The sequence below is a fragment of the Colias philodice genome, chromosome 8 (genome assembly GCF_061535455.1).
Source record: "Colias philodice isolate Cphi_HAF_F1 chromosome 8, ilColPhil1 Martin Lab GWU primary, whole genome shotgun sequence".
NCBI classification, from domain to species: Eukaryota; Metazoa; Arthropoda; class Insecta; order Lepidoptera; family Pieridae; genus Colias; species Colias philodice.
In genome coordinates this window covers 2339425-2364862 of record NC_143093.1, presented here as the reverse complement: position 1 = coordinate 2364862, position 25438 = coordinate 2339425, and the positions used below count along the sequence as shown (strand labels likewise).

At 34.1% G+C, this 25438-nt stretch overlaps 1 protein-coding gene across 2 annotated transcripts in view; it reads left to right on the top strand.

Moving 5' to 3' along the window:
- The window catches only part of LOC149486344 (poly(A)-specific ribonuclease PARN-like), a 37811-nt gene extending 12587 nt beyond the window's left edge, over positions 1 to 25224 (top strand). Inside the window, exons 12-14 of one of the 2 annotated variants that reach the window (XM_089697716.1) lie at positions 21669 to 21700; positions 22733 to 22845; positions 24924 to 25224. In XM_089697716.1, coding sequence (XP_089553842.1) covers positions 21669 to 21700; positions 22733 to 22845; positions 24924 to 25199 — 421 coding nt within the window. In that variant the 3' untranslated portion in view covers positions 25200 to 25224. Of the gene's footprint in view, positions 1 to 21668; positions 21701 to 22729; positions 22846 to 24923 lie in introns of both variants that reach the window. The other variant, XM_089697715.1, reaches the window with a different exon arrangement.
- Positions 25225 to 25438: the final 214 nt, after the last annotated feature.

The window sequence follows — 25438 nt, the reverse complement described above, 5'->3', positions numbered from 1 at the left end:
CCCCCTAAAACAACTCACGTAATTTATGGACGCCCCCTAACAGATATTCCCAAAAAGTTCAATGTGTGCTTTTTCATCATTTATCATAAAAATTATAATATGGATTACCAAATATTATTAAGTGCAGGTTCAATCTCATATTAAGCCAAGCAAAAATATAATTACATATATCTTGATATAAATGCGTGGTGACAGCCCTAGCGCATCGCTACCGCGCGGACAATGGCGCGTGGTACCGCGACCCCGCGACCTCGCGTGCGCGCTTCCGCCATCTTGCATTTTAATGCGCATTTGCATATTGCCGACACGTGCGATGATATTCTGCTCTCATTTACTTTTCTGTATCGTGGGTAGGGTTGCGTCGCGGAATTTTATGTAGAAATAGGCGTTGGTGAAATGGATTTTTTTTTATATATGTTGTGTAAAGTTTGTCGCAAATTGATCTGTCATCTATCAAACACACCAACCTAACAGAAAGACGGTTTTATCGGTAAAATGGAAACCGCAGTTTTAAAGACACTATCTGTACCACCTTACTGTGGTATAAAAGTTATCTAGCATAGTCAGCAATTTGCACAAGTTTGGAATTTGGCTGGTTATTCCTGTCCCCGTAAAAATTTACATCAGCAACTTTTTATGATCTTAGTAGAGTAGTAAAGTAGTAAGATTTAAGCATTAAGATTATGGTTTTAAGTTTTAACAATCAGACATAGAATAGAACTTAGATAAATTCTTAGAATTGACTAATATTTTAAGTATTTCCCTCAAAAAAGTTGACTACATATTTTGGTACAATTGATTGTTTTCAGAAACATAGCATTTGTGTACGTATTACATAACGGTAAAAAAAATGTTATGGTCAGTGCTTGGAAAACAATCTAGGTGAATAAATAATACAAGAACTACACAGAGAAACATCTAGTAAATAGACAGAACCGTAATAAAACAGCTCGCCACCGAAGTATGCAGCCAGCACAAGATAAACTGAAGCCTAGTTTATGTGCATTAAACATACAATACGTGACGATAGATAGTATAAATAAAGTACAGTTAAAGTTGAAACAATTGCGCACGCGCCGTATCAAATCGTAAACATTCGCGTTTCATCGCCATCGCTCGTGCCGATGCTATCAGGGAGAGTTACGTCCCGTCTCGTTCAGAATAACTACTGTATAGAGACCGTTTTGGGTTGGCTTATTGATGGTAATTGATATATAATACGGCTTTATGGCCTCATAACGACATGTACATAATTATTTAACGTTGTCAACTATCATCATGACGGAATATATACATAGATCAATTAACTACACCAAAGTACTTCGAAAAAGGTAACTCATTCCTTGATGAACTGCCAATAAAATTGACAGGTCATGAATTCTTATCTCACAGCTGTGTTATGAAGACTTCGCACGGGATAAAAGTTGCCTGGAGTAAGTCTCTTATACTCATGACACCATATTATGTTTGGGCCATATGCATTAGGAGTAGTACCACCAAAGTTCTATAAAGTTCAGAGTGAAATAACTTACACATGCCTTAGCATAGTGTTAGTCTGTGCTCGCGCCACGAAGTGGGTCAGCGTTCTCGCCTCCGATGCGAAGGCTCGTGACAACGATCGTGCTCCTATGAGTCATTAGTTGTATCACTTGGTCGTGAGACGGCGAATTAATGGGTGTATGATATGTTGATGAAATTGGAACTGATTTGGATAGACTAACCTGATCCTTAAATTTGAAGCATCGGAGAATAATGTAAATTTTCTCTCAAGATTTCTGTCAATATCGAGATTACGTTCGAGAATTCTTTGTTGATTGAATTTGATAAGCATTGCCATTTTTATTTACTTTTTTGTTTCATATTTAACAATATTTGTCTTGCATATGTTATCCTACTTCTGAGACCAATAGTTTTAAAAGTGGTGAAATTTTGTTTCCCACAGTAATTCGGAATTTGTGACATATTGCCCGAAATTTCGCAAAAGTAGCGCGTCTTCCAGATTATACTGAACCAGTCACAACAATTGTTAGATGGCCATACCCAGCCACGTGAATCACAAGCATTCTATCACGCGGTATACACTGGAGTGCGAGCGCTGTCGCCTCTGATCGACACTCGATAACAGGAGAATGGAGGCAAAATGAACTGTTCCCTTCCATCAGATAAGTGCTATCATAATGAATATTGACTCGCGATATGAGCAGTGAATTGGTTTATTTTGCGAAATAGTTTGTTGGGTAAATACAAATCATTTGGTGAATTGTTGTCTGCCTGTTCTTGCAGTGTTGGGTTGATATAGGTTTACGATTAGAATTTGTAATGTTTTGCGGTTGTATGATAAAAACGTGATTTGGGTTTATTTTATAGTTGTAAGATAATTTCAATCGCGATCAGTCTTCGAAATAATACCCCGAATAATCAATTATTTTCTAATATCTTATATATAAAAATGAATCGCAAAATGTGTTGGTAAGCGCATAACTCGAAAACGGCTGAACCGATTTCGATAATTCTTTTTTATTATATTCCTTGAAGTACGAGGATGGTTTTTATGTAGAGAAAACGTGAATATGTACCACGGGCGAAGCCGGGGCGGACCGCTAGTTGGTAATAAAAAACGAGATCGTATTAATACAAAAATGACGGAAGAAACATTCCGCGCTCAACTCCTGTTTTCAATTTGTCGTTTTCGGTGTTGGAACTGGTGGGATTTTCAACCTTCTGAGGTCTCGTCTAGATAGATAGATAGATAGATAGATAAAACGTTTATTCATAGAACACAATCACACTTACAAATAAAACACAAAAGATAAAAAACAGTAAACAATACAGAAAACACTCATACACACAGAAATATTAAAAGTATAACAATTAAACCGTTAATGTGCACTGCGTTCTACGAACAGGCGTCTAATGGTTTCTTGGACACTAAATGTTCTTAACGAAATTAAAAGTCTGTCTATTTTTTAATTACCGCATTTCTAGCATGATTCCTCCGAGTTGGCAATGCAACAATGACCTTTAAGCACCACAAATAATTCCTAGGCCTTTCTCAGAAGTGCTCGAGTGCAAATATTTGTCAGACGCTACAACTTACTCTGGCGAGGTATTTCTAAACGTCAGGCTGCTTGCGTAGACAAAGAGTTGCGATAAGGTTGTTCCAAAGAGACTAATGACGCCACCCGACGACGCTTGCGATTGTACCCTACTCGTGACGTGTTATTTGTACAGTGTTTTGTTCCATTGTGCGTTCGTTTGCGATTTTATGTTCGTGCCAAGCTTAGAAGATAAAACTTGGCTCAGCGAGTTACGGGATTTTACCGTTTCGGCTGACGTAATTTTTTTTTTCAAGAATCCTATCTAGATTAATTATTATTAGACCCAAGAGCCGTGTACAATGTTGCAATAAAACTGATTATATCGGATTCGTGGAAGCCGCTGTCGAAATTCTATATCAAGCAGATAATAATACCTAATTTGAAAGTACAATTTCAAAGATGACTGAGAGCTAACGGTACAACCTCATATTCTTATCTACAGGTTTTAATTATTGTATCAGTTGATTTAAAGAATCATTTCATGTGTAATTACAAACACAAGACCTTTTTAATTGTACTCGTACTCAGTGTAAAATTGATCTCATAGAATAACCACCATACGTAGACACTTTTGGAAGATTCAATAAAGTCATCTATTAAATGAACGAATCCACGTCATTAGGAATCTGAAACAAACGAGTAAAAGAATATAAAGACATTGAATTAATTTAAAAAGCAGATACATCTTCATCTCTGCAAAAAATGGATAGTTCAATGACCATAGAACATCCCTATTACCACAATCTTATGACAATATGATCTATCAAAGGCGGATAAATCGTTTGAACTGTGGTTACAATTTGCCCCGGACACGTCAGTCAGTGTGCTAATAGCTAATGAGATAGAGATACGATCTGGTCGGCTGGTTCAAGAGATTTGCTCTGATCTAAATGGGGTTTGGTGATAGGCGGTAGCGGGTGGTCGCAGAGGGCTTTATTGTAGAAAGTTGGAAAAGTTTTTATTAAGTGTTGAGAAGTTAGGAAGGGATAAATATCGAAGCAGGTAACTTTTACCTTGAAAATTTTGTACTTTACGATCTGGCAAAACATTTTTTCTGTAACTCATAAAAAAATGTGGAAATTCTATTATAAAGATGAAATCGTTATCTCTATTACCTAATCCTTTCGTTTACCACGCGACTTGTATATTTGTCAAATTTATATTTCTTTCCTTTGACCTCAGTTTTAGAAACAAAATGGAATCTCGTCGCCATCGAAAATTATTTTGCATCTTCCAAAATTTTAAACAAATATCTTAACAAGTCTATCCCGCTGCCTTCCTTCTCTTGCTCTGTCTCGATGACACGCTCAGGCGACAAGACCACATGAGTAGAAAGACGGAACAGAGACTAAGCTTCTTAAGAACGTGCAAAATTGTTACCTATTTTGGTAGGGTTGTCACAATAGGTTAAGACAAATTAAACAAAACATTTGTTAAATAGTTTTATAATTACACACAATTACATACATACTTACAAATGTTAAACTTGTAATAATAATGAAAGGTAAAAACACACCGTGTACAATTCTCTTCTTATTAAAAAAGGACCTAATAAAATAAACGCAAGTAGGTTCTTACTTGAAAAAGTAATAATCAAAATATTTACTCACCTATTGTACTCCCTGGGATAGTTGAAGTATGATATATTTTTAGTTTTTCTAGTATTATTCATACACACAGTACAATAAACAACCATTTTTAACAATAAAATATTACGTTTTATATTAAAATATTCAAACTTGCAAGTTGCAACTAATAAAACAAACAACGTGCGTCGTATCAACCCTGAGACTGTCCTCAGCCTGTGCAAGCGCAAACCGGTTTTTTCCAGAATCGCTGCGTACGCGACAAGCGGCCTGAGGTCACACACACATGCCCCGCGTACTTGTAGTAGTGCAATCGATTCGCGCGGTTGTTTGAAGCTTAGTCTCTGTTCCGTTTTTCTACTCATGTGACAAGACGAAGGGAACTGATTTAGCTCGATGTCCGCAGGACGTGTGAGTTCGCCCGCTGTGCTCGGACGATGAATTATTTACGAGTCTACATTGCGTTGTGGTTTTAGGTTCTTATGGGATGGGGTGATGGAATCATTTATAATGGTATGGATGCATTTTTGGCATGGTTCTAAAAGGTTATCGTCTAGTTAAGGGAGATATGGCGAAAAGTGTAATGTGATATATAATTTAGGTAAGGTTTTTAATGAGCAGTTTTTTTTAAATATTTATTTTCTTCCTTCCAGCGGAAGGGACCTTTGTACTAGATGGATAACTTTTTCCTTTTTTTTAATCAATTTATACTTACATAAACTACTTGCTTCGTCCGACCCGTGAGTTACAGCCACCTTGGTATTCTTCAATGAGCAAAGTTCAAAAAGGACAGTCTGTCCGTGCTACTTTCTCAGTAAAGAATTTATAGGCAACAGACCGTTTCGTTGGTCCTCTGTTGAAGAAGATCTTTAGCGATTCTTTTATTAATGTCTCTAATCTCTATGTACAATGATCGTAACCGATGGATTTATTCTCGGTAAAAGCGGTATAAGGAAGTCTGTTAATGGTATATGCTTATTTAAATGCTGAGTTTCAGACTTTCAGTTACAAAATATAGCCTCATACCTCTGTTAAACATGAATTGTTTATTTACAAAACACGTGACATAAAAACACGAAAGTAATGTGTATGTAATGACAAATACTGTAAAAAGTTTGCAGAAAATTGGCCGGTGTTTTATCGCATTTCATCACGACCGCAAGTTTATCTATCTGCCAGTTGATTGTAACAAATTGATACACGGTTTTCGACGCCATAAAATGTATAGCGTAGGTATACGTGTCATTGTACATTTCCGATAAGGTGGACACAATTAACGCGGTCCTGTGAACATTTATATTCATTTGTTGCAAAAAGTTGAATTTGTTTGCAATGCGTTAGGCATAACGCGAGACCGCCCAGTTGGTGGGTTGATGGAATGCGTCATTATTTTGTGAAGATAAACTAAAAATTGCATATGTTAACACGCAGGGGGTCGTTTTAACACGTATTTTAGCGTGCCATTCATATCGCGTCCTCCTTTTTTGCAAATGACAAATGTGTGTTTCATAGCGATGACAATAATGGAGTAGGTAAGAGAATTTGAATGACGGCATATTTTCATGTAGATCAGAAATATCTAAACTAAAAAGCACCAGCTGCCAATTTATTGCACGCCTCATAAGCGAAGCGTTGAGGTGGGTACTACTGTCACTTCGCGCAAAACATCTGATTTTTCAAACTTAAAATGTCTTTATGTATCATACATTGCACTTGTAAGATAATACATACACACACATATTAAGAAAAAACACTATTTTTAACGTTCATGATATTTTTGATGTCATTTTTGTTATTTAAACTAGTTAAAAAACAGTTTAAAAAAGTTCTGTCTTGGACGTCCGTGTGTCTGTATGTGCGGATCCTTTTTCTTGTTAACACGATAGCGACCGAAATACTTTACTAATCGAGTCTTTTTTTTTCTCTTACGCTTGAGTATGCTCAGGAATAGAACCCTTTCATTTTTCAGGGTCTGATTCGATGTGGTTTAATTGTTATTAAATAAACAAAAATAATAATTAATAAATATTTATTAAAAAAAAATTATGAGGCGTGCACTTTTGGATTTTCCAAATTATTTTTAAGTTTATGGTAACTAGAAATAAAGACGGTCGTGATTTCTACAAATGGATTAAGAAATAAGATGTATCTTATGAAGATCTTAATAGAAAGATTCTCTTCTCATAAACTTTTAATAAAAACGTTTGATACGATTCTAAAACCTTTAATAGTTTTACGTAAAGGTGTCCTTACTTTTCCTTATTACGTACCTCTTTCAAATCATTTGTTATTTAGGCTTCTAACGCACATAACTCCCAGCCATTGTTCAGATTTGTACCCAGTAATTTAAGGGCTTACCGGATTATACAAGAAAATCGTGATCACTTCAAATGGGCTCATATGAATTAGGAATAGCCCTATAAGTCAGCCAGATACCAGTCGCCGGTAATGCGCTGATTACACCTAACGAGTACAGTGGCGAGTCAGTAAATACGCTCTCGGCCGAGACAGTTGCCGAACCGAGTGGGTGTTTACACGTATTTCACTAGTGGCGAGTCAGTTCAGTTTTGATCACGACGCGGACGTCTGCAATGGATCGAAAAAAAAAGAATTTAAACGGGTTTTAAATCGGCTGTTACCAGATATTATTAACGAATTGTGGGATTTATTAGAAATAATAAATAAAAATAATAATTCTTTGAAAAAATACAATGACGAAACGAACGAGTGGCGAGTGGCCGAGTGACGCGACGGGTGCGTGTTTATACCTGCCGAGCGGGATAGCGAGTGGGTACTCGGCCGAGTAAACAAATTGGGATTCTAGTGACTGTCTCGCCGCTCTTCTCGGCCGAGTACTCGGCCGAGCACTCGTTGAAGTGTTTATACCAACCGAGCACTCGGCCGAGGACACTGACTCGCCACTGTACTCGTTAGGTGTAATCGCCGCATAAGGGTGTCGCCAATTCAATTTTCCTTTACAGTTTTGTGTGCCAGTTTTGGAAAATAATTCTTGAAAGTGATGATGGAATTCGCGTTTGTACGGTAATTTTACGTTTTAGTTCAGTATTTTAATTGTTTTGGCAATATGCACAAATAAAAATATAGAAAATATATAAATTTAAGCAAAATGTAGTAATGAGGTGTTCTAGCTTACATCGGTTATATTATGTGCGAAAAATTTGCGCACGTTGTTGGCATACTTCTTATGAATGTATCGGTCACGCGGACTTTTTTATGGTCGATAGGGAAGCGCTTGACCACAATCTCGCCTGATGTTAAGCTGAGATGTGGTCTAAGATGGAACGCGCTTCCCTAGAAGGTACCTGTTCAATCTACGCTTGAAGACTTGAATTTTATTCAGTCCTTGCAAATATCGATAGCATAGTGATAACTGATAAGAAATTAATAATAACATAATCGCTTTTAAATACAATTATTTTATTAAAGATAATATGTTTTGTTTATAAAGTTTGCATACAATACAATACATATAAGCTAGGAATTTGTATACCTATTGATGTTCTTGGAGCGTATATCCGAAATTGGATATGGGTCGTGTAGCCAGTCTGCTGGCTAGCTAGCAGACAGCTGTTAGCAGACTGTTCAGGCAATAAATACTAGTAGCAGACCGCGGCGTGCCTTGGTGTCGAGTTACAGGATAGTATTTAAGTTAGTGTTATGATTTGGACGTTAACATTAGTGTCAAAGCAAGGGACACTATGTCAGGCATTTATGTCAATTTTGTATGATTTGTTCTGACAAAGTACCTACTGACAACTTTATACATTTTCTTACCTTACTTGGTCAGTACCACTTCGAAATGATATTAAAATAAAGACAGTATATGTGGGATGTATGTAGATTGTATACGAATAAGAATAATCTTCAAGTTATAAAACATAAGTCATTCATTATATCAATTTATATCTCTGCATAGACAGACCAAAGACAGACGCATCGACAACAGCTGTGTTGTCGATGGACAGATGGTATCGCGGTTTTAAAATTAGGCTACGTACAATATATTTTTTAGCCATAAAAGAATCAACTTAAGTATTAACTACAATTACTACCAACTATCTTGTGATAATGAGAGCTTGGTAGTTTAAAAATAAAAATAAAAAAAATGTTGTGTGGTTTTATGAAACCACGGTAAAAGTGAAACTGTTCGAACGGTTCCGAACACTGCTTTGTGTAGCACATGTCGCGTGACGGTCGGCTGCCGAGTAGGTATACCTACTCGGCAGCCGCGATACACGCGACATGCGCTACACAGACCAAAAAGTTTGAGACGATGTAATAAAAGTTTCACTTTAATAAGTAAGATGTTGCGATCAGGTAAAAGGGGTTGCCATCCTAACAAAACAAATTAACACCAATACGTTGTTATTGTATGTTCATAGCTGCTAATGTTGTCAACAAGCATGTTCAGTTAATAGTTATTGATGTAGGTATGAAGATTGTTCAAACACGGCTGATCATAAACTTCATACAATGTTGCGAGATCAGAGAATGAGACAGAATATAGGGAAAGTATACGTAAATAAAAGAGACATATATTAAAGTGTATATATTATGTGCAATTAAAGTCACATCTACCCTTTTTAGTGTATAATATGTTGTTGAATGAAACATATTGTTTTGTAAATCAGCATTAAGTTCTAGGCCCTTTTAAAACTTAATCTTATATATAAAAATGAATCGCAAAATGTGTTGGTAAGCGCATAAATCGAGAACGGCTGAAGCGATTTCGATAATTCTTTTTTTATTATATTCCTTGAAGTACGAGGATGGTTTTTATGTAGAGAAAACGTAAATATGTACCACGGGCGAAGCCGGGGCGGACCGCTAGTATAATATGTAATTATAATACGTTACATCTTTATAATGTGTGTATAAATAATTAATGCTGTTTTTTTTTATTTTTCGTCTTCAAGCGTAGAGTGAACAGGTACCTTCTAGGGAAGCGCGTTCCATCTTAGACCACATCTCAGCTTAACATCAGGCGAGATTGTGGTCAAGCGCTTCCCTATTACCAATAAAAAAAAATCTTTCCGAAGTACGGACGGTACAGTACAGAAGGTTATTCGTTTTTATTTAAATCTATTGATATTTTATAAAACTTTTAATTTTATAAATTTATAAAGAATAGAAAAAATTCGATCACGAGGCGGGACTCGAACCCGCATCCTTTCGCGCCATTCCGGGGCGGATGCCTGACCAATTCAGCCACTCGTGACCCGCCAGAGCAATCGAATTTATTCTATTCTAGTTTAATTTTGCATCGAAGATAAATCTTGTAGAATCATTCCATTTTGCTGTTCGGGTTAACAAGCATATGGATAAGGCTCTTTTTAGACTTCTGAAAGTTCGAAATTTATATTTTACATACATTTTAATTTGCACATTCACTTAACATAATAAGGTACCACCCACATAACATTATCATTACCAATAAATGGAAAGGTTAGTCCAACGCGTTTAATAGAGCGATCATTTTTGCAGTAATTTGCGATAGGAATATATAATTAGCATTCATAATTGAGATATCGGCGAAATGCTACCGTGTTGCGGTGTGTATTGAGTATTTATTTTGTTATATTTTAATGGTTTAGTAAGAAAGGGTTAAGTAGGAAAGGTAACATGTGACATCTAGGTTACCAAAAATATAGTGCAATATTTAAATTTCATTGTCTATACTAATATTATAAAGAGGAAAGGTTTGTTTGTATGTATGCTTTTCACGCATAAACTACTAGACCGATTTTGATGAAATTTTGCACAGACAATCTTTAGACCCTGAGAAAGAACATAGGCTACCTTTTATTGCGAAATATGTACCACGGGCGAAGCCGGGGCGGACCACTTGTTAAGAATAAGGAGATAACGGACCCTTCTCATCGGATTTAAAATTGACTGTATTCCAGAAATTTCTATGTTCATTGTTCATGTTCGCAAATACCCATAGATATTCTATTCTAGAAGAATGGTGCGATACTGTAATCACAGAAAGAAGTCCCGAAATTTTTCAAATAATGTATCTTCATTACCAAAAACCAGATGTTGAAAATTGTTAATACAAGCCAGTCGATTAATATTTCCTACGTATTGACACATTCTCACATTTCATGAACCGGAATAAAATTCCGTACCGGTCACAATGCTGGTAAAAAATTGTAAAAAGTTAAATAAGTGTTATACGCTCATTTGTCTCAGCTGTTAAGTATACAATTTTATTGGTACCGACATGCAATTTCACCTCAATTTATTAGAAATGTTTGAACTTATAAACAACACGGAAAAACAGTGGCCACTTGACATTGATATACTTTCAATAACAACACTAATTGTTGGAACAACACGGAACGATAAAAAAATGTTTTGCGTAATTTTTCAATGAGTTCTTTATATTATGGTAGAATCTTTTATGCACGTTATTTGTTTGTGGAATAATAAGTGGTTGGTTTTGAATAATACGAGGCAAAATACACATCAATAGACTCATAATAATCAATCGCAAAATTGAATATTAACCGCATATCTTGGTTCGTTCCCAACAAGACTTTATAGGAAATTCTCGAACGTTCGTAGCAAAGGTGTCTCAACGCTACGAGCATGTATCTTTACCCTAGTGATATGTGCATACACGCCATTACATAAATAATGCGACACACGTGTGTAACATGAACATCAAAAGCAGAACCGTACGTTTTCTTATGAGATCCTTAATTAGGTCCATATAGAGCGAGTCAGTTCGTTGTAAAGTGTATTATTTCATACATTCCGCATGTTTTGTGTCGAATTGTCATTGCCGTTAGATAATGTTTAGTGTATTGGCGCCGAAGGACATTGTTAAGCCCTAATGTGGTGTGCAAAAAGTGTGTTAGCAGTATTTTATGTGGGTAAATGCTTTATAGTTGGTTTTGTAGAAATTGTGACTTAACTCTCATTGTATCTCGCGTATGTAGGTTATTGGATTGAAGACAGAAACATAATTGGGCGGATACAATTAAGACAGAGATCTTTAGACAAATTTCTTGTGAAGTCGCATGCTTATCCTTAAACGTTATGTAATCCTGAAAATTAAAAAATAAACTATACCAACTAGGTATTGTATTCGTTATGAGTTAAAATTTTCATTAATTTAATGTAAACAATCATTACAAATAAACCAAACAAGTTATTTTGAATAATCTACCCTCCATAAAGTTATTTAAGATACATACTCAAAACCTCATCTTAAATATGTTATAGTTACGTAGTTTTTCACGTAAATATATTGTCATATTCTCTGTTGTATATAACATGCTATAAATTGGCTCTTAGACTACATATGGGTAAATGAAGTTGCTCGATGTTTTAATGACTAGTAAGTAGCCTATTATTTAGTTTCAATATAGTATCTATAGCTTTAAATATGTTAAAATTATGTTTCATTAAGAATTAATTATTTATGTATGTTAAGATTAAAAAAGATCAATTAAAAAATATTTTCAATAATAATAAAAAATTCAATTCAATAGAGTTTGTTATTGCAAAATATATGAAAGAATATTGTGTTGTAGGAAGTATTATAAACGCAATTTAAAATCATTAACTTTATTTCCTAGACGAGGTACTTTGACAAACCAGTATAAAATAATACACCGAGCATAATATACCGTCTCTTAGACTGCACGTGCAACAGCTGTGGTTTCTGATCTATTAATGACGGGAATATAACCCATTAGAGGTAAAAAGATCGTTATCTTTGAACTCTTATCTATCATATACCCTTATTTGGCGCATTTGATAAATGCATTGAACCTGTCGAACGGTTGCTAAGGTCGCGGGTTCGACCACCGGCGCCGTTGGGTGTAATTGCGGATGTGTATGGTGTAACCGGAAATGATCGGTATTTAAATATTATAATCCAGATGCGCAATGTTTTCCCGGTAATTTAGTACTTCCTTGTAATATCGATTCGACAATGCATGGGGAAGCGCCCCGTAATGAGTCCCTTTACCATAATTGTGAACAAACATGTGACCAATTAGCAAGCCTTCAAAACAATTCTAAAATAGAACGCACGTTGTGATTAATGCAAAAAAGGAACAAACAACATTGGCGCCAAAACACAAATTCGAAAAGAAAAAAATAAAGCAACGTCCACACGGTGATCGTGAGCGTGCAGTAATTCGAGACGTGTCGGCCGCGACAGGTGAATGCGACCTGCCGCTGCTACACAGGACACAATTAGTGGCTCGATACCAATTAGACATCACTAAGCACCTACGGTTGGCGGGAAAACCTGACAATTTCGATGGTGTTTCTCCTAAAATATATGTGTTTGATATGCAATAAAGTTTAGAAAAATATACTTTGTAAATTTCCAAGACATTTTAAGAATCTTTTTCATTGCAACTTGGAAATTGAACTTAAAAATTAACGCATCTATGTCTACAGTCACACTAATCGTTAATACAAATATAATTTCGGTTTATAGACTATTCTATAAAATTAAATTATAAATAAAACGGACGGGAGAGAGACCATAAAACACCTTAAACTAAGTTAAAGACGTGAGCCACCGATATATTCTTCAAGGAAATCTAAATCATGACGAGGCAAATAACAATATTGACTAGAAGATGGAAGTATACTTCCATAATTATTTTTAGTAAGTTTCTATTTAGCTTTAGAAACTTACTATTTACATCATATTATATACCACTGAAGAAAATAAGGGCTGCTTGCCATTTGCCGTCTCTATTTTATGCTGTCATTGCTGCCTTTGTTAATTTCCTTAATTTGATATCATTATCATTATTCATTTCATGATTCTCTAGTTTCAACGACCCCTGTGCTATTATTTTAATCTGTTTGTTTATGCTCACTGAATATATTACTGGCTGAAATTTGTGTCGATGACCACAACACCATAAGGATTATGAGTTATGACATACCCCCATAGAAGCAAGTCACTGACCGATAATATAGCATTAGTATGCACACGAGGACAAGAAACTATAAAATATACCTAACAAGCCACAAGTTCACGCGGCGAATGGTCATCATGAATTACAAATTAATTAATTTGCAGGCATCTTTTAAGTCTAACGTAAGCAAATGTCACACCGAACGGACGAAACGAACGTATGAAAAACGTCTCCATGGTGGAATTATAATAATGCTTATTCCGCGTCTGTTCCGTAATGAAGGAAGTCTTATTCCATAACATTCAAACGAATCGCCCATTGCAACAATATTGCATGAATTATCCCCTTTTTCGTACACTCATCCGCATATTGCTCATTAGCTAATACATATCTGACAATTGCGTACGAGGTAATAATTATCAAACGTATGAAATCGAATAAATGTTTACAACACTGTCGCACCGGCCCATATATTGCATACGTGAAGTCTTACAGAAAAAATGGCGAATTAAACATTATATCTAACTTGTTTTGTTCGGTTAATTATGAGTGGACAGATAAATACAAAAACGATGTTAGAGGACAATTATCGCAAGGTTCATATGCCGCAGTAAAAAGCGAAACGGCAGTGGTACATATTTACGTTATTACATAATTATATGTATTTCCTTATATTAAACAAGTAACAATGTATTCTAATTGTTCCACGGTTTTTATTGTGACAAGAATAACAGATTAATTTGAAACGTTAGTGATACAAAACAAACATATTTTGTTTAATAATGCCAGGCATAGATTAATTAAAAATACAGAATTAAAACAAATGATTGGTCATTTGTAAGACTAATAGCGTGTGTAAGGCCTACAAAGCAACGCTGCATATAGACCAGTGCCACAGAAAAATAACTATAATTAAAAAAGAAATAACTTCAGTCAAAGTCTTAATATTTGTATGTATCTGACGTTATTTCTAACTATGTATAAAATACAACAATTAAATGCGATGACAAAATACAAAAGAAGGTATAATGCTAATTTAGATTTTAGAGTGAAACGAGGAGTGATGAGGAGGTGAAGTGAGACTTTCTTTCCTTGTACATTTAAAAATATCAGGGACGTATCACACAATAAGAAAGAAGTTAATTATATTATGCAGTATGCACTTTGTAACTTCTCACTATTTGACGCAGATGAGGTTTCAGGCCAACAATACGCTACCACAATTATTGTGCTAGCCCAGCCATATTTCTTCATATTTTAGCTCCATGATTACCTTTCAGACGGGCATAGCACTCGCCTGCCACTGCCAACTCGTTCTGTTTACATCCTTGGTTTAAAACATTTTATAATATTCAATTTAATTTGGGGCATTTCGTATAAACTCAAGGAAAGAGAGGCAATAAGACAATTTTAACGAAATTGGAACTTGAATGAAAGAATTTGGTTACGTTTTTTGAAAGAAATTGCATAAATCGCCTTAAATTATAATTAGTGTTATAAATAGACCAAAAACCTAAAAAAAATATTTCGTAATTAAGACTCATGTCTTCGCAATAAGAGGTTTAATTGCACAAAAAATAATTTAACAAAGGATTGTAATGTATGACCATCTTGAGACATCTTTGCTCTCTCATAACATGACCTACGCTTTAAATTGTCGCGTCGCGCTGACTGTATTCAGCTTAAGGATTCTCTGAACAAAACAGTCACTAATTTTTACAGTTATCATCCACGATCATTATCATTAGCGACATACCTATTTATTACCGAGAAATGATCCACGCTGACTTATTGATTTTTACAATGTATGTATATTAATTAGATGTGTGACTTTTACACAATGAAGCTATTCATTAAGACTATTGCTAATTTCTTTTTTTAGAACGTACAGTTTATTTATTGGAATTGAAAACAGTTACTGACCTTTTTGGACCTGTCTGTCTGGAACCATTAATTAAATGTTACGAACATTACATAGAATTAGAAAAAAGTCTTATTATGACACTAGAGACTTCCGTGATTATAGAGATCCTTAAAAGGGTTTTATCGGAAAGTTCTAGAAATATAGCATTGTTTGACAAATGTTGATAACCCAGGATTATTATACGTCTTTAAAGTACGATATTGATGATATTGTAGAGTTACTGAGTACAATATTGATAAGTAGGGCAGCTAAAATTATGTGTGTTGAAAAAGTCGAGAGAAAATCGTAATCGTATCATATCGATATAGTGGATAAAGATCAAACCAACAAAAAATACTATCTCAAAATGATCAGTAAAATCTGTTTTGTCCCTTTAGAAATTTTAGTTCCAAGATTCGACAATCATGCAAGCCAGGAAAATATCGACCGTTTGCTGCTTCACTTTAAAAAATTAATTATGTTGTACATATGACAATAATTCCGATAATACCACTGTTATATTTGCAAATATATACACAATATAATGCTTGTTAGTTCTTAAAAAAACTATATATTATGCGGATACGTTTTTTATTGGGGAATTTTTGAAATTTTAATTTTAGTTTATATGCTCGAGTAGAATTCATGAATAAATTTCACTTTTTCACACCTCAATGGAGAATGTTCACTAATTTTGATTATTAGCACTCCATATTCTCTGTCAAAAATAAATAATACTAGTGAAAAAATTACTTCGATACGTCAATTATTTTCCAATTTAGAAGTAAAACAAGTTGTAAACGCCCGGTGATGGTGTGACGTCACACCACAACACGCTCAATCTGGCTCACTCAGTCCGCTAGCGATCGCGCGCCCGCGCCGTCGAAATTATAATTAAATACTTTTAAAAATGTCCAATCCAAATACCAGAAAATCATGTGTTGTTCCTAAATGTAAAAATACAACTACCAATACCAATTCGCCGGATAAGTTGTTTTTTATAGTTGCAAAGGACGTAAGCTACATATTATAATTTATAATATTTAGAGAACATTGCAGCTGTTTTGCGTTATCCTTTGTTTTCTATACAAGTTTTAGGCCCAGTTTCATCAAGCTCTGTTAGTTAGTTTAACACGCTGTTAACTCTTTTAACGGGACATCAATGTAAGGGAGTGTCCCACCATGACCTAATCGAGGATTAGTTTCCTTAACACGGCATTATATTTAACCCGTGGCATAGAGGCTCTTTAAATTTTTAACAAGCGATTAGAAAAAATGATTTGAAGTTTTCTTGCTGTCAAGATGGATGGACTCTGCATACTATTTTATTTTTGAAAATGAAGATGTGTTGGATGATTTGTATAATTTGGATTATATAGTGCGACCGCGACGGCCCAGAATTTATAAAGACGTCGTCATTGTTTCGAAGAATATGATGATGTTGATTTTAGTACAAGATTTCGTTTATCAAAACAATCGGTTTTGGAAGTATTGTAATTAATTGAAGATAAACTCGAATAACCGTCGGATCTGTAAGTAAAACTATCTCGTGAGGTAATATTTATATTTATGTGCATAAAAGGTTCCTTCCTACATACTGTATTATTTTCAATTTAACCATAATAATCCTGTGAGTCATGTCAAATCTAGTATTGAATACCAATAGGTACTTAAAATGTAAACTTCACCACTACTCAGGTAAGGCTCAGGCCTCCTCATGATTATGAAATGTACTTATCTTAATTTTAAATTCTGTTTTAGGAATCTATCAGTTTCACCTACAGACCAACTGCTTATTGTAGTGCAGTGCAGTGATGGCTCAGTGGTGAAAAACATTGTGAGGAAACCGACATATCATAAGATAGCGTGGTGGATAATGACCTGATCCCTTACCGTGTTTAAGTTTAAGTTAGCACTACCAATCCCATGTCCCAGCAGTGAGAAAGTATATGGGCTAACGATGATGATGATCCTAATTTAATTTAAATGTGACATTGTTATAGAAATATGTAATTTTTCATGTTACCTAAATAAATAAAACTTGTGTTTTTATAAAACATTTTTATTGTACCCTTAGATTGTACCTATCAACATCATTCAATAAATAGGTTATAACAACTAGATACTAGGTTATTACAAACAATAATTTACTATTAATTTACTTTAAATGTATCTTGCTGCTTTGTCTTTATTTTTCTTGTTTTAATTGCTCTTCTAGTATGAGATCTCTCGCACTTTCCTTCGGACTCCGAATTTTTTTTCGTAATTTCAACCAGATCCAGTTTACCTTCGACCAAGTGAAATTGAACCGCGATTTTTCTTCAACATTATTGTATTTATTCAACTCAAAATTAAAATAACACAAGAAAAATCACAACAAAACAATCTCCAAATAACATCAAACATTTGTAACCATGGTAACGACCAAATCGTTTGACATATAAACCAGCAAACGTAAAAGTTTCTACATGATTATTAAATTGTATACTGTGTTAGAACATTTCAATTTAGTCGAATTACCAAACATGACAGTTATTATACAACTAGAACAAATAGCCCCAACGTGCGAAACTATGGCATTGTCAACTATGACATTTTGTTTCGGGCGGTTTAAAATACGAATGAATGATTCGTGAGTCGCTCAGTTAATGGTCGATTTGATAATCGGCTGTTAGATTTCCTTCTTGGGACCTGTAGAGTTGACAACGATGTTAAAATAAATGTTTAATTTGAAGCTCGATTAATAAATGTCTGATTTAGAAAATATTGGTGAAATTGGGTCTTAATCTATAGGTAGACTGTGCTTCTGCTCTGCTCGTATGGGCTAAGTATAGGTAGATGGCTAGTAAGATTTTTTCTTGTTTTAAGTTGAGAATGATATGGAGAACTATACTAAAATATAAGTTGGTCGGGGGAAGAATTAAACAAAAACAGGGTATAGTTCCACACAAATTCAAATGTCAACAGGAAAATGAAGATAAACCTCAGAGATCAGCAGTGCAAAAACGCAATCGTATAGAATATTTTGAGAAACTATTAAATAAAGATGAAACTTTGGCATGACTGTTATTTTATTAAACGAATAATAATTACTATTATTGGACTATTAACGAAATTCGCGGACGAAAACCCATCAAAATACTGCGCAAGCTATAACACCTACTACAGCGCTGCCGACTTGATACTAGGGTGCGTATAAAGCAAAATTACCAATCATCAATTAGATGATACGTGTAATATTCAAGACCAAATCTAAAAAATAAAATATATATCAAACTATATGATATGTTCAACGATTCTGTTCAATCAAAAACATAAAATATTAAAATTGACTCGATAAAAAAAAATCACCAAGTTAGCTCTAATTTTCACACTTTTACGTTTTCTACTTGACATGGTAATACTTATTATGATTTTTTTTTCATAAACAATTATATTAAAACATTTGCAAGATATTTGTCAGATCATTTTGTGTAATTACTTTTAGTTTTGGTTTTATCTGCGATAAACCACTTTTATCGTGACAAAACCAAACGTTTATCTCGAGAAAAAAAGAGCGCCAAAAATAAAACCAAAACTAAAAGTAATTACACAAAATGATCTGACAAATATCTTGCAAATGTTTTAATATAATTGTTTATGAAAAAAAAATCATAATAAGTATTACCATGTCAAGTAGAAAACGTAAAAGTGTGAAAATTAGAGCTAACTTGGTGATTTTTTTTATCGAGTCAATTTTAATATTTTATGTTTTTGATTAAACAGAATCGTTGAACATATCATCTAGTTTGATATATATTTTATTTTTTAGATTTGGTCTTGAATATTACACGTATCATCCAATAGAAGATTGGTAATTTTGCTTTATACACACCGCGCGGGGACGCGGCCGCGCGGTGCGTTGTGACGTGACGTCACAAGCGGTCACGTGACTGTTAGCGGGACTCGATATTTTTCGAAACTTTGAATGCGTATAAAATCAAAACTACTTGGTATTTTTGACTACGACAAAAACTAGTGTATTTGTATACATACAGGCTTTACTGAGACACAATTTCAAGGGATTTGGCATACCTAGTAACATTCTTCATTATATTCCTTGGTCGGTTTTAATTATCATTGAAGTTACTAATACTTTTAACACTATAATATTTATTTGAATATTCATTTTTGATAGATGAGCCATATTCGATCAAGTTTTTAAAAAGGAAATGTTTCTATAATCAGGTCGTAAAAAAGAATTATTTCTTAATTGAAAAGGTGTTGTAGACAAAGTTGGTTCTTTTATTGATTAAAAATGAATGGAAGCGCAATATTAAAAAAAAAAATATATTTTACAATATCTTAGAGAGATCTGAAAAATCTGTATTCTGGTTTTGATGTGCTTGCAGATACTATAAGGTACGTTTCACTCCCTTACAGAAAAAAATGTTGTAAGTTCTTACATCGGCTTAGGTTTAATTATTTTCTCGTTTAAAACATAAAAGCGTCGCGCTTATTGTTCTTAATTTTGTTTATCCTCTCAGGATCTGAGTTCTGTGTTATTTACTGTTGTAAAAAGGTTTTTTTATTCTACGAACTGCTAACAGCTTCAAAACCCAAAAATAAACAAATACACATTTCCCTTTATTCTTACATCCGAGTCGGATATTTAAAAAATATGTAGGTATTGTATACAACCAATAATTAAGACAGTTAATTAAAACACATCGATATTAATTAAAACCGACTTGAAATAACTTCTAGCGTATGAAAAAAGTTAATTTTATTAATGAATTCCGTTATAGAGGACATTCACGCGTTTAGCGTTAAAATTCCAATCCGTAAAAATTGAGATAATTGTAATTTTTTTTTCTAAACACATTCTATATACTTTTTACTGAGCGGTTTTTAGAAAAATACATTAATAGCCAACGTTACACTCCTTTCTTGCTAATTAAAGCTCCGTTAGAAGGCTGGGAAAAAAGCCCTCTTTAAGGTATTTCAGTATATAATTAATTATTTACATAGATAATGTCGTCTAAATTGGAATTGTTGTTTTTGGCTGACTTATATAGAAATTTTAATGGGTTGGAATATAACATTGTATGTGTTGTGTCCCTTTTGAAAGTTTGAAACTCGATGCTCTGTAGGTTCTCTAAAAATAATCTATATAATATAAAAATGAATCCCAAAATGTGTTGATAAGCGCATAACTTGAGAACGGCTGAACCGATTTCGATAATTCTTTTTTTATTATATTCCTTGAAGTACGAGGATGGTTCTTATGTAGAGAAAACGTAAACATGTACCATGGGCGAAGCCGGGGCGGACCGCTAGTCTATAATATAAAAATGAATCCCAAAATGTGTTGGTAAGCGCATAACTTGAGAACGGCTGAACCGATTTCGATAATTCTTTTTTTATTATATTCCTTGAAGTACGAGGATGGTTCTTATGTAGAGAAAACGTAAATATGTACCATGGGCGAAGCCGGGGCGGACCGCTAGTGTTAAATGAAATATTTATACTAGTTTCGCTGCGATTAATACCTAAGTAGGACAATCTTATTGTCCTACTTAGGTATTCATTTGTACAAGTTTATTATTCTTATTTAAATTTTCATTTTGATTAGTTTATTTTTTGTACTCACCCGATCAGCGAGTCTTAACTAACTCCTAAAGCCTCCTATATGAGGAAGAATATCAATCGAAATAGGATATATGATAGGATATATATGAGGAAGAATCATCATTTTTTCTTATATTTTTCATTTCTGACAGGTTTAAAATTAAATTAAAGTATAAAACATTTTACCATATAATACAGACAAAAAAGCAAACTCCAATTTAAGACAGTATTAAAAATAATGACTGCAACATTGAACTTTTTAAGCTCTGTTTTTGCATGCTCTATGTTATAGCGGTTGTATATAAACTACAAAGCTCGCACGGCGGGCGTTAATCGCACGTCAGCAAACCGCTTCAACACATCAACAGAATAATGAGCCGTTAAATAAAAATGTCTAAAATTACCAACAAAGTAATTGTTACGTGTCCAATAAGTCATAAAACGGCTCAACGTCGGTTTTTTCCCGATCACAGACGAAGGAACGAACGAATTGGTATGCATGTTACTTTTTTGTCGGCAATGCTTTAATTAATAATAATTGGTCTCTTTGCAGGAACACACCTGACGCCGCCCAGCAGAGTCAAGGTATGTTGATTGAAACATCGGTAGATACTTTTTTCTACGAGTCTTTTTTAATTATACTAGACGCGGTCGCGAAGGTTAACGGAAGTGAATTATTTTAGTAATAAGGATTATTATAATATGCATTAATTCATGCATCTGCACCGTGTCCTTTTTTTGAATGTCCCTAGTTATCATAATGTATTATTACACGTATAATGTAAATATTTAAGTACGTTACGAATGCATACAATGCAATTGGATGTACAACTTCCTCCATGATATAAAAACTATTGTTGTTGTACTAGTTTAATTGTATTGAAAGGATAATTATAGTGTTTATCAATTTTCTAACGACACATGCGTAAGCGTTTTCATAATTAGACTAAATTAGACGGTTTTTTGTTCGATTCCCGCTGATAATTAGATGGGCTTTTGATGTGAAAAATAAAAACGAACCAATCATCTCACATTAAATCATTTATTAAATTTGAAGACGTCTCCAAAATATGTAAATTTTTCAAAATACTCAAAGATTATAACTCACAAGTCGATGATCATTTTAATTTAAAAGCATGTCAAAAAAAGGTTAGCTAAAGCTCTATAAAGATATAAAAAATGTGAAGATACCACCCTCAAGTCTATACCTACGAGGGTTGCAGGAATGCCCGCAGTAGGCGAAATTAAAATTGTGATACAAAATACGATGTCACAACTTAGTTATGACAGATTCCCGAACATTTATAACTCTTTCACGGTGTATTTAAATCGAACGAGCGAAAGTTCATTCTATTCCAACTATGTTAAATTATTTTATTGTAAACAGTCGTAGAGCATTATTTCGGTGTTATTAGTGTGTTTGAAAAGATTCTATGCAATGTTCTTATACTGAACAACACTGAATACGTTTTTGTTTACACTAAAAGATCACGAAATAATGCTCTTGTTCTAGCTCTAGTTCTATGTTCGTTTGATGTAAATATACACTTACAAACATATTATATATCTTTTTGAATATTGAATATATCAATCAAGATAAATTCCCATATTCAGGAGACTCGTCTCAAGCCACAGAGTCGCCGGTAAAGCGAACTCGCTCCAGCAGTTTCAACTCGCCGACAAAGCAGCCGGCGACCACTCGCAAACGCACTTCTTCAGGCGTGTTTCAGGTAAGAAAGATAGAAAGAAAGAAAGATAGAGGTTATGTAGGGCGGCCGTACACGGACCTTCAAGCAGTTGAGACCGACGGCTTGAAACCGCGATCGCGCGATTAACTATGGACAATCAATCACTGACGTACACGGACTGCTCGAGCCGTCGCGACCGCTTCAAGCAGTCAACTGCGCGGTTGGTAGCGACCGCTCGAGCCGTCCGTTTACGTCGCTCAGCCGTTAACTGCTCGAGCTGCCCGTGTACGGCCGCTCTAACGTAAGTTTTCAGTTCTGTTTTACTAGAGTTTTTGGTATATTGTACTGTAAATTCTACGCTAGCTATTTTTAGCTTTGGACTATAACATAGATACATAATACTCAAATGCTATACATATATAATTTTTCTGGTAAAGTCCGGTCGCGGAGCAGGAAGAATTTCGTACATTAACCTGTTATTACCTGTCACTGTCACCCCCGCGTAAAGATAATGTGTCTTGCTCGCACAGGTGCAATGACCGCCGTCCTTAGGGATTGTAAACCTTTAACCTGAGAGCGTAAGGTTTGTGTTTGCTTGATTGGTTTCAGGTGTTCAATTATGATTTTGTGAGTTCAAAATTTATAAGAATAAACCTCAAACTCTTTATGTCCAATCAAAATCCGCCTAAGTCGAAATCGCGTGTTAGACTTACGTATTTCTGTAATATTGTATATAGTTAATTATTTTTTGAAAAATAAGGTTATAAAGAAGTTTCACTTCTTATGTGTGTACACGCACACTTTTTTTTATACAATATATCGTGGTTATTGAAAAAGTTAAAATGTAACTAACTAATAAGTATTGTAAATGAATAAAGGACATTTATTTAATAAGTTAGTAAAAAACATTTTCTCCTCCAAATATTTCATGTAAACTGCACTTCATTCAAAAATGTTTGTGACCACTGTCAGTAGGTAAAGAGGTCATTGTACGAAATTCTTCCTGCTCCGCGACCGGACTTTAGTTATATACATCCCAATAATATATTTTACGCTTTTTCTGACATTTCTCAAAGTATATTTTTGAACTTACCTATAAATAATGATGAATACCTTGTTTAAATTCTTTGCATTATATTATTCTTTTCATTTTTCTTATATACAGGGTGTGCTACCGTCGGTATACTAAGCTAAAAGGAGGTTAAAAAATACTTATAAAATTCCAGATGCATTTTTTCAAATATGTATATGAATTCTTAAAACTGTATGTGAACACCCCTAACAAGCAACCGGCCCAACTTTGCCACCCGCACATGAGCTATCGTGTAAGATTAATTTTTCATAGATAAAATGCTCACATTAGCGAAGCGGTATATGCCGGCTGCGCGAAGCTAGAGAAGAAAACATGGATTTTAAGGAAAAATTTAGCAAACAATTTTTGACGGAATTTTGTTGTTTAAGTATTTTTTACGTGATCAGTGTATGCAAAAGTACAAGTCTCCTAGGCGCTTAGTATACCGATAGTGGGACACCCGTAGAAGAAAATGCCTCAATTTTGTTTATCCAAATCCTTAAAAATATAACTATTTAAATAGGTATAGTAAGTATTTTTTTCTTTTGTTATTATTTAGACTTAGTTGGAAACTGATTTGCTGGTAAGTATTCCGGTCTATACGAATAGACTGTTTTTCGAAATTTCCCAACAATTGGCATATAATATTACCTTAATAATATTTGATCTATAAAGACCAAAATAATCTGATTTTCAAAATTATTTTTATTTTTGTCCAAATTTTTTGTTATATTTTATCAACCCCTATCTAAATTTTGGTGAAATTGCAACTCAAATTCCGCAAATATGTTATTGTCATATAATATATTTACTTACAAACACACACTATCGTTAATATGATAATTTTTCTAATTTACTACAAGCCCAATAATAAAAACAAGTTTTATTAAAAAGAAAACAAAAAATTTAATTTTTTAACATCAACAATTATAAAGTTTGAGATCAAAATCCTGTGTTCATAATAATTAATAAACATGATAGAGTATGATCAAGTTCTCATCATAAGTATAATGAAAAAGGATAGATAACAAATATTGCCTCATTACAGGTTGAAGAGGCGGAACCGCCTCCAAAGAAACCAGAGCACACTCGAGCGGATTCCGAAATTTCCAAAAAGCCAGAAGTAAGAACCAACGGTCGGCGGAAAACTTCGGAAAACGAAAAGGAAAAGGCAAAAGAAAAGGTAAAAGAAAAGCGCAATGAGAAGAAAGAAAAAGATTTACAGGATACAGAGAAAAGGAAAGAAACAGTGATAGAAAGATTTGACAGTGAAAGTAAGACTCAATGTGTGTCGGCTTTTAAGGAAAGTGATAGTTGGGACTAAGAAATAAATTGATGTGAATAATGCTGTGTTTTATTCTTTAGTTTTAGGTGATACAGTTTTGTAGTACTAAAAAGTGTCTGTATGAAAAATACATTAAAAGTAATAGGATTGTTAAAATAAGTAAAATATTCAGAGGAAAGCAAATTCGATGCAGAATGCAGGTACATAAGCTTACATACTATTTAAGTACACGAACATAATGTAAAATAGACAAAAATATTGATATTACAGTTTTCAAT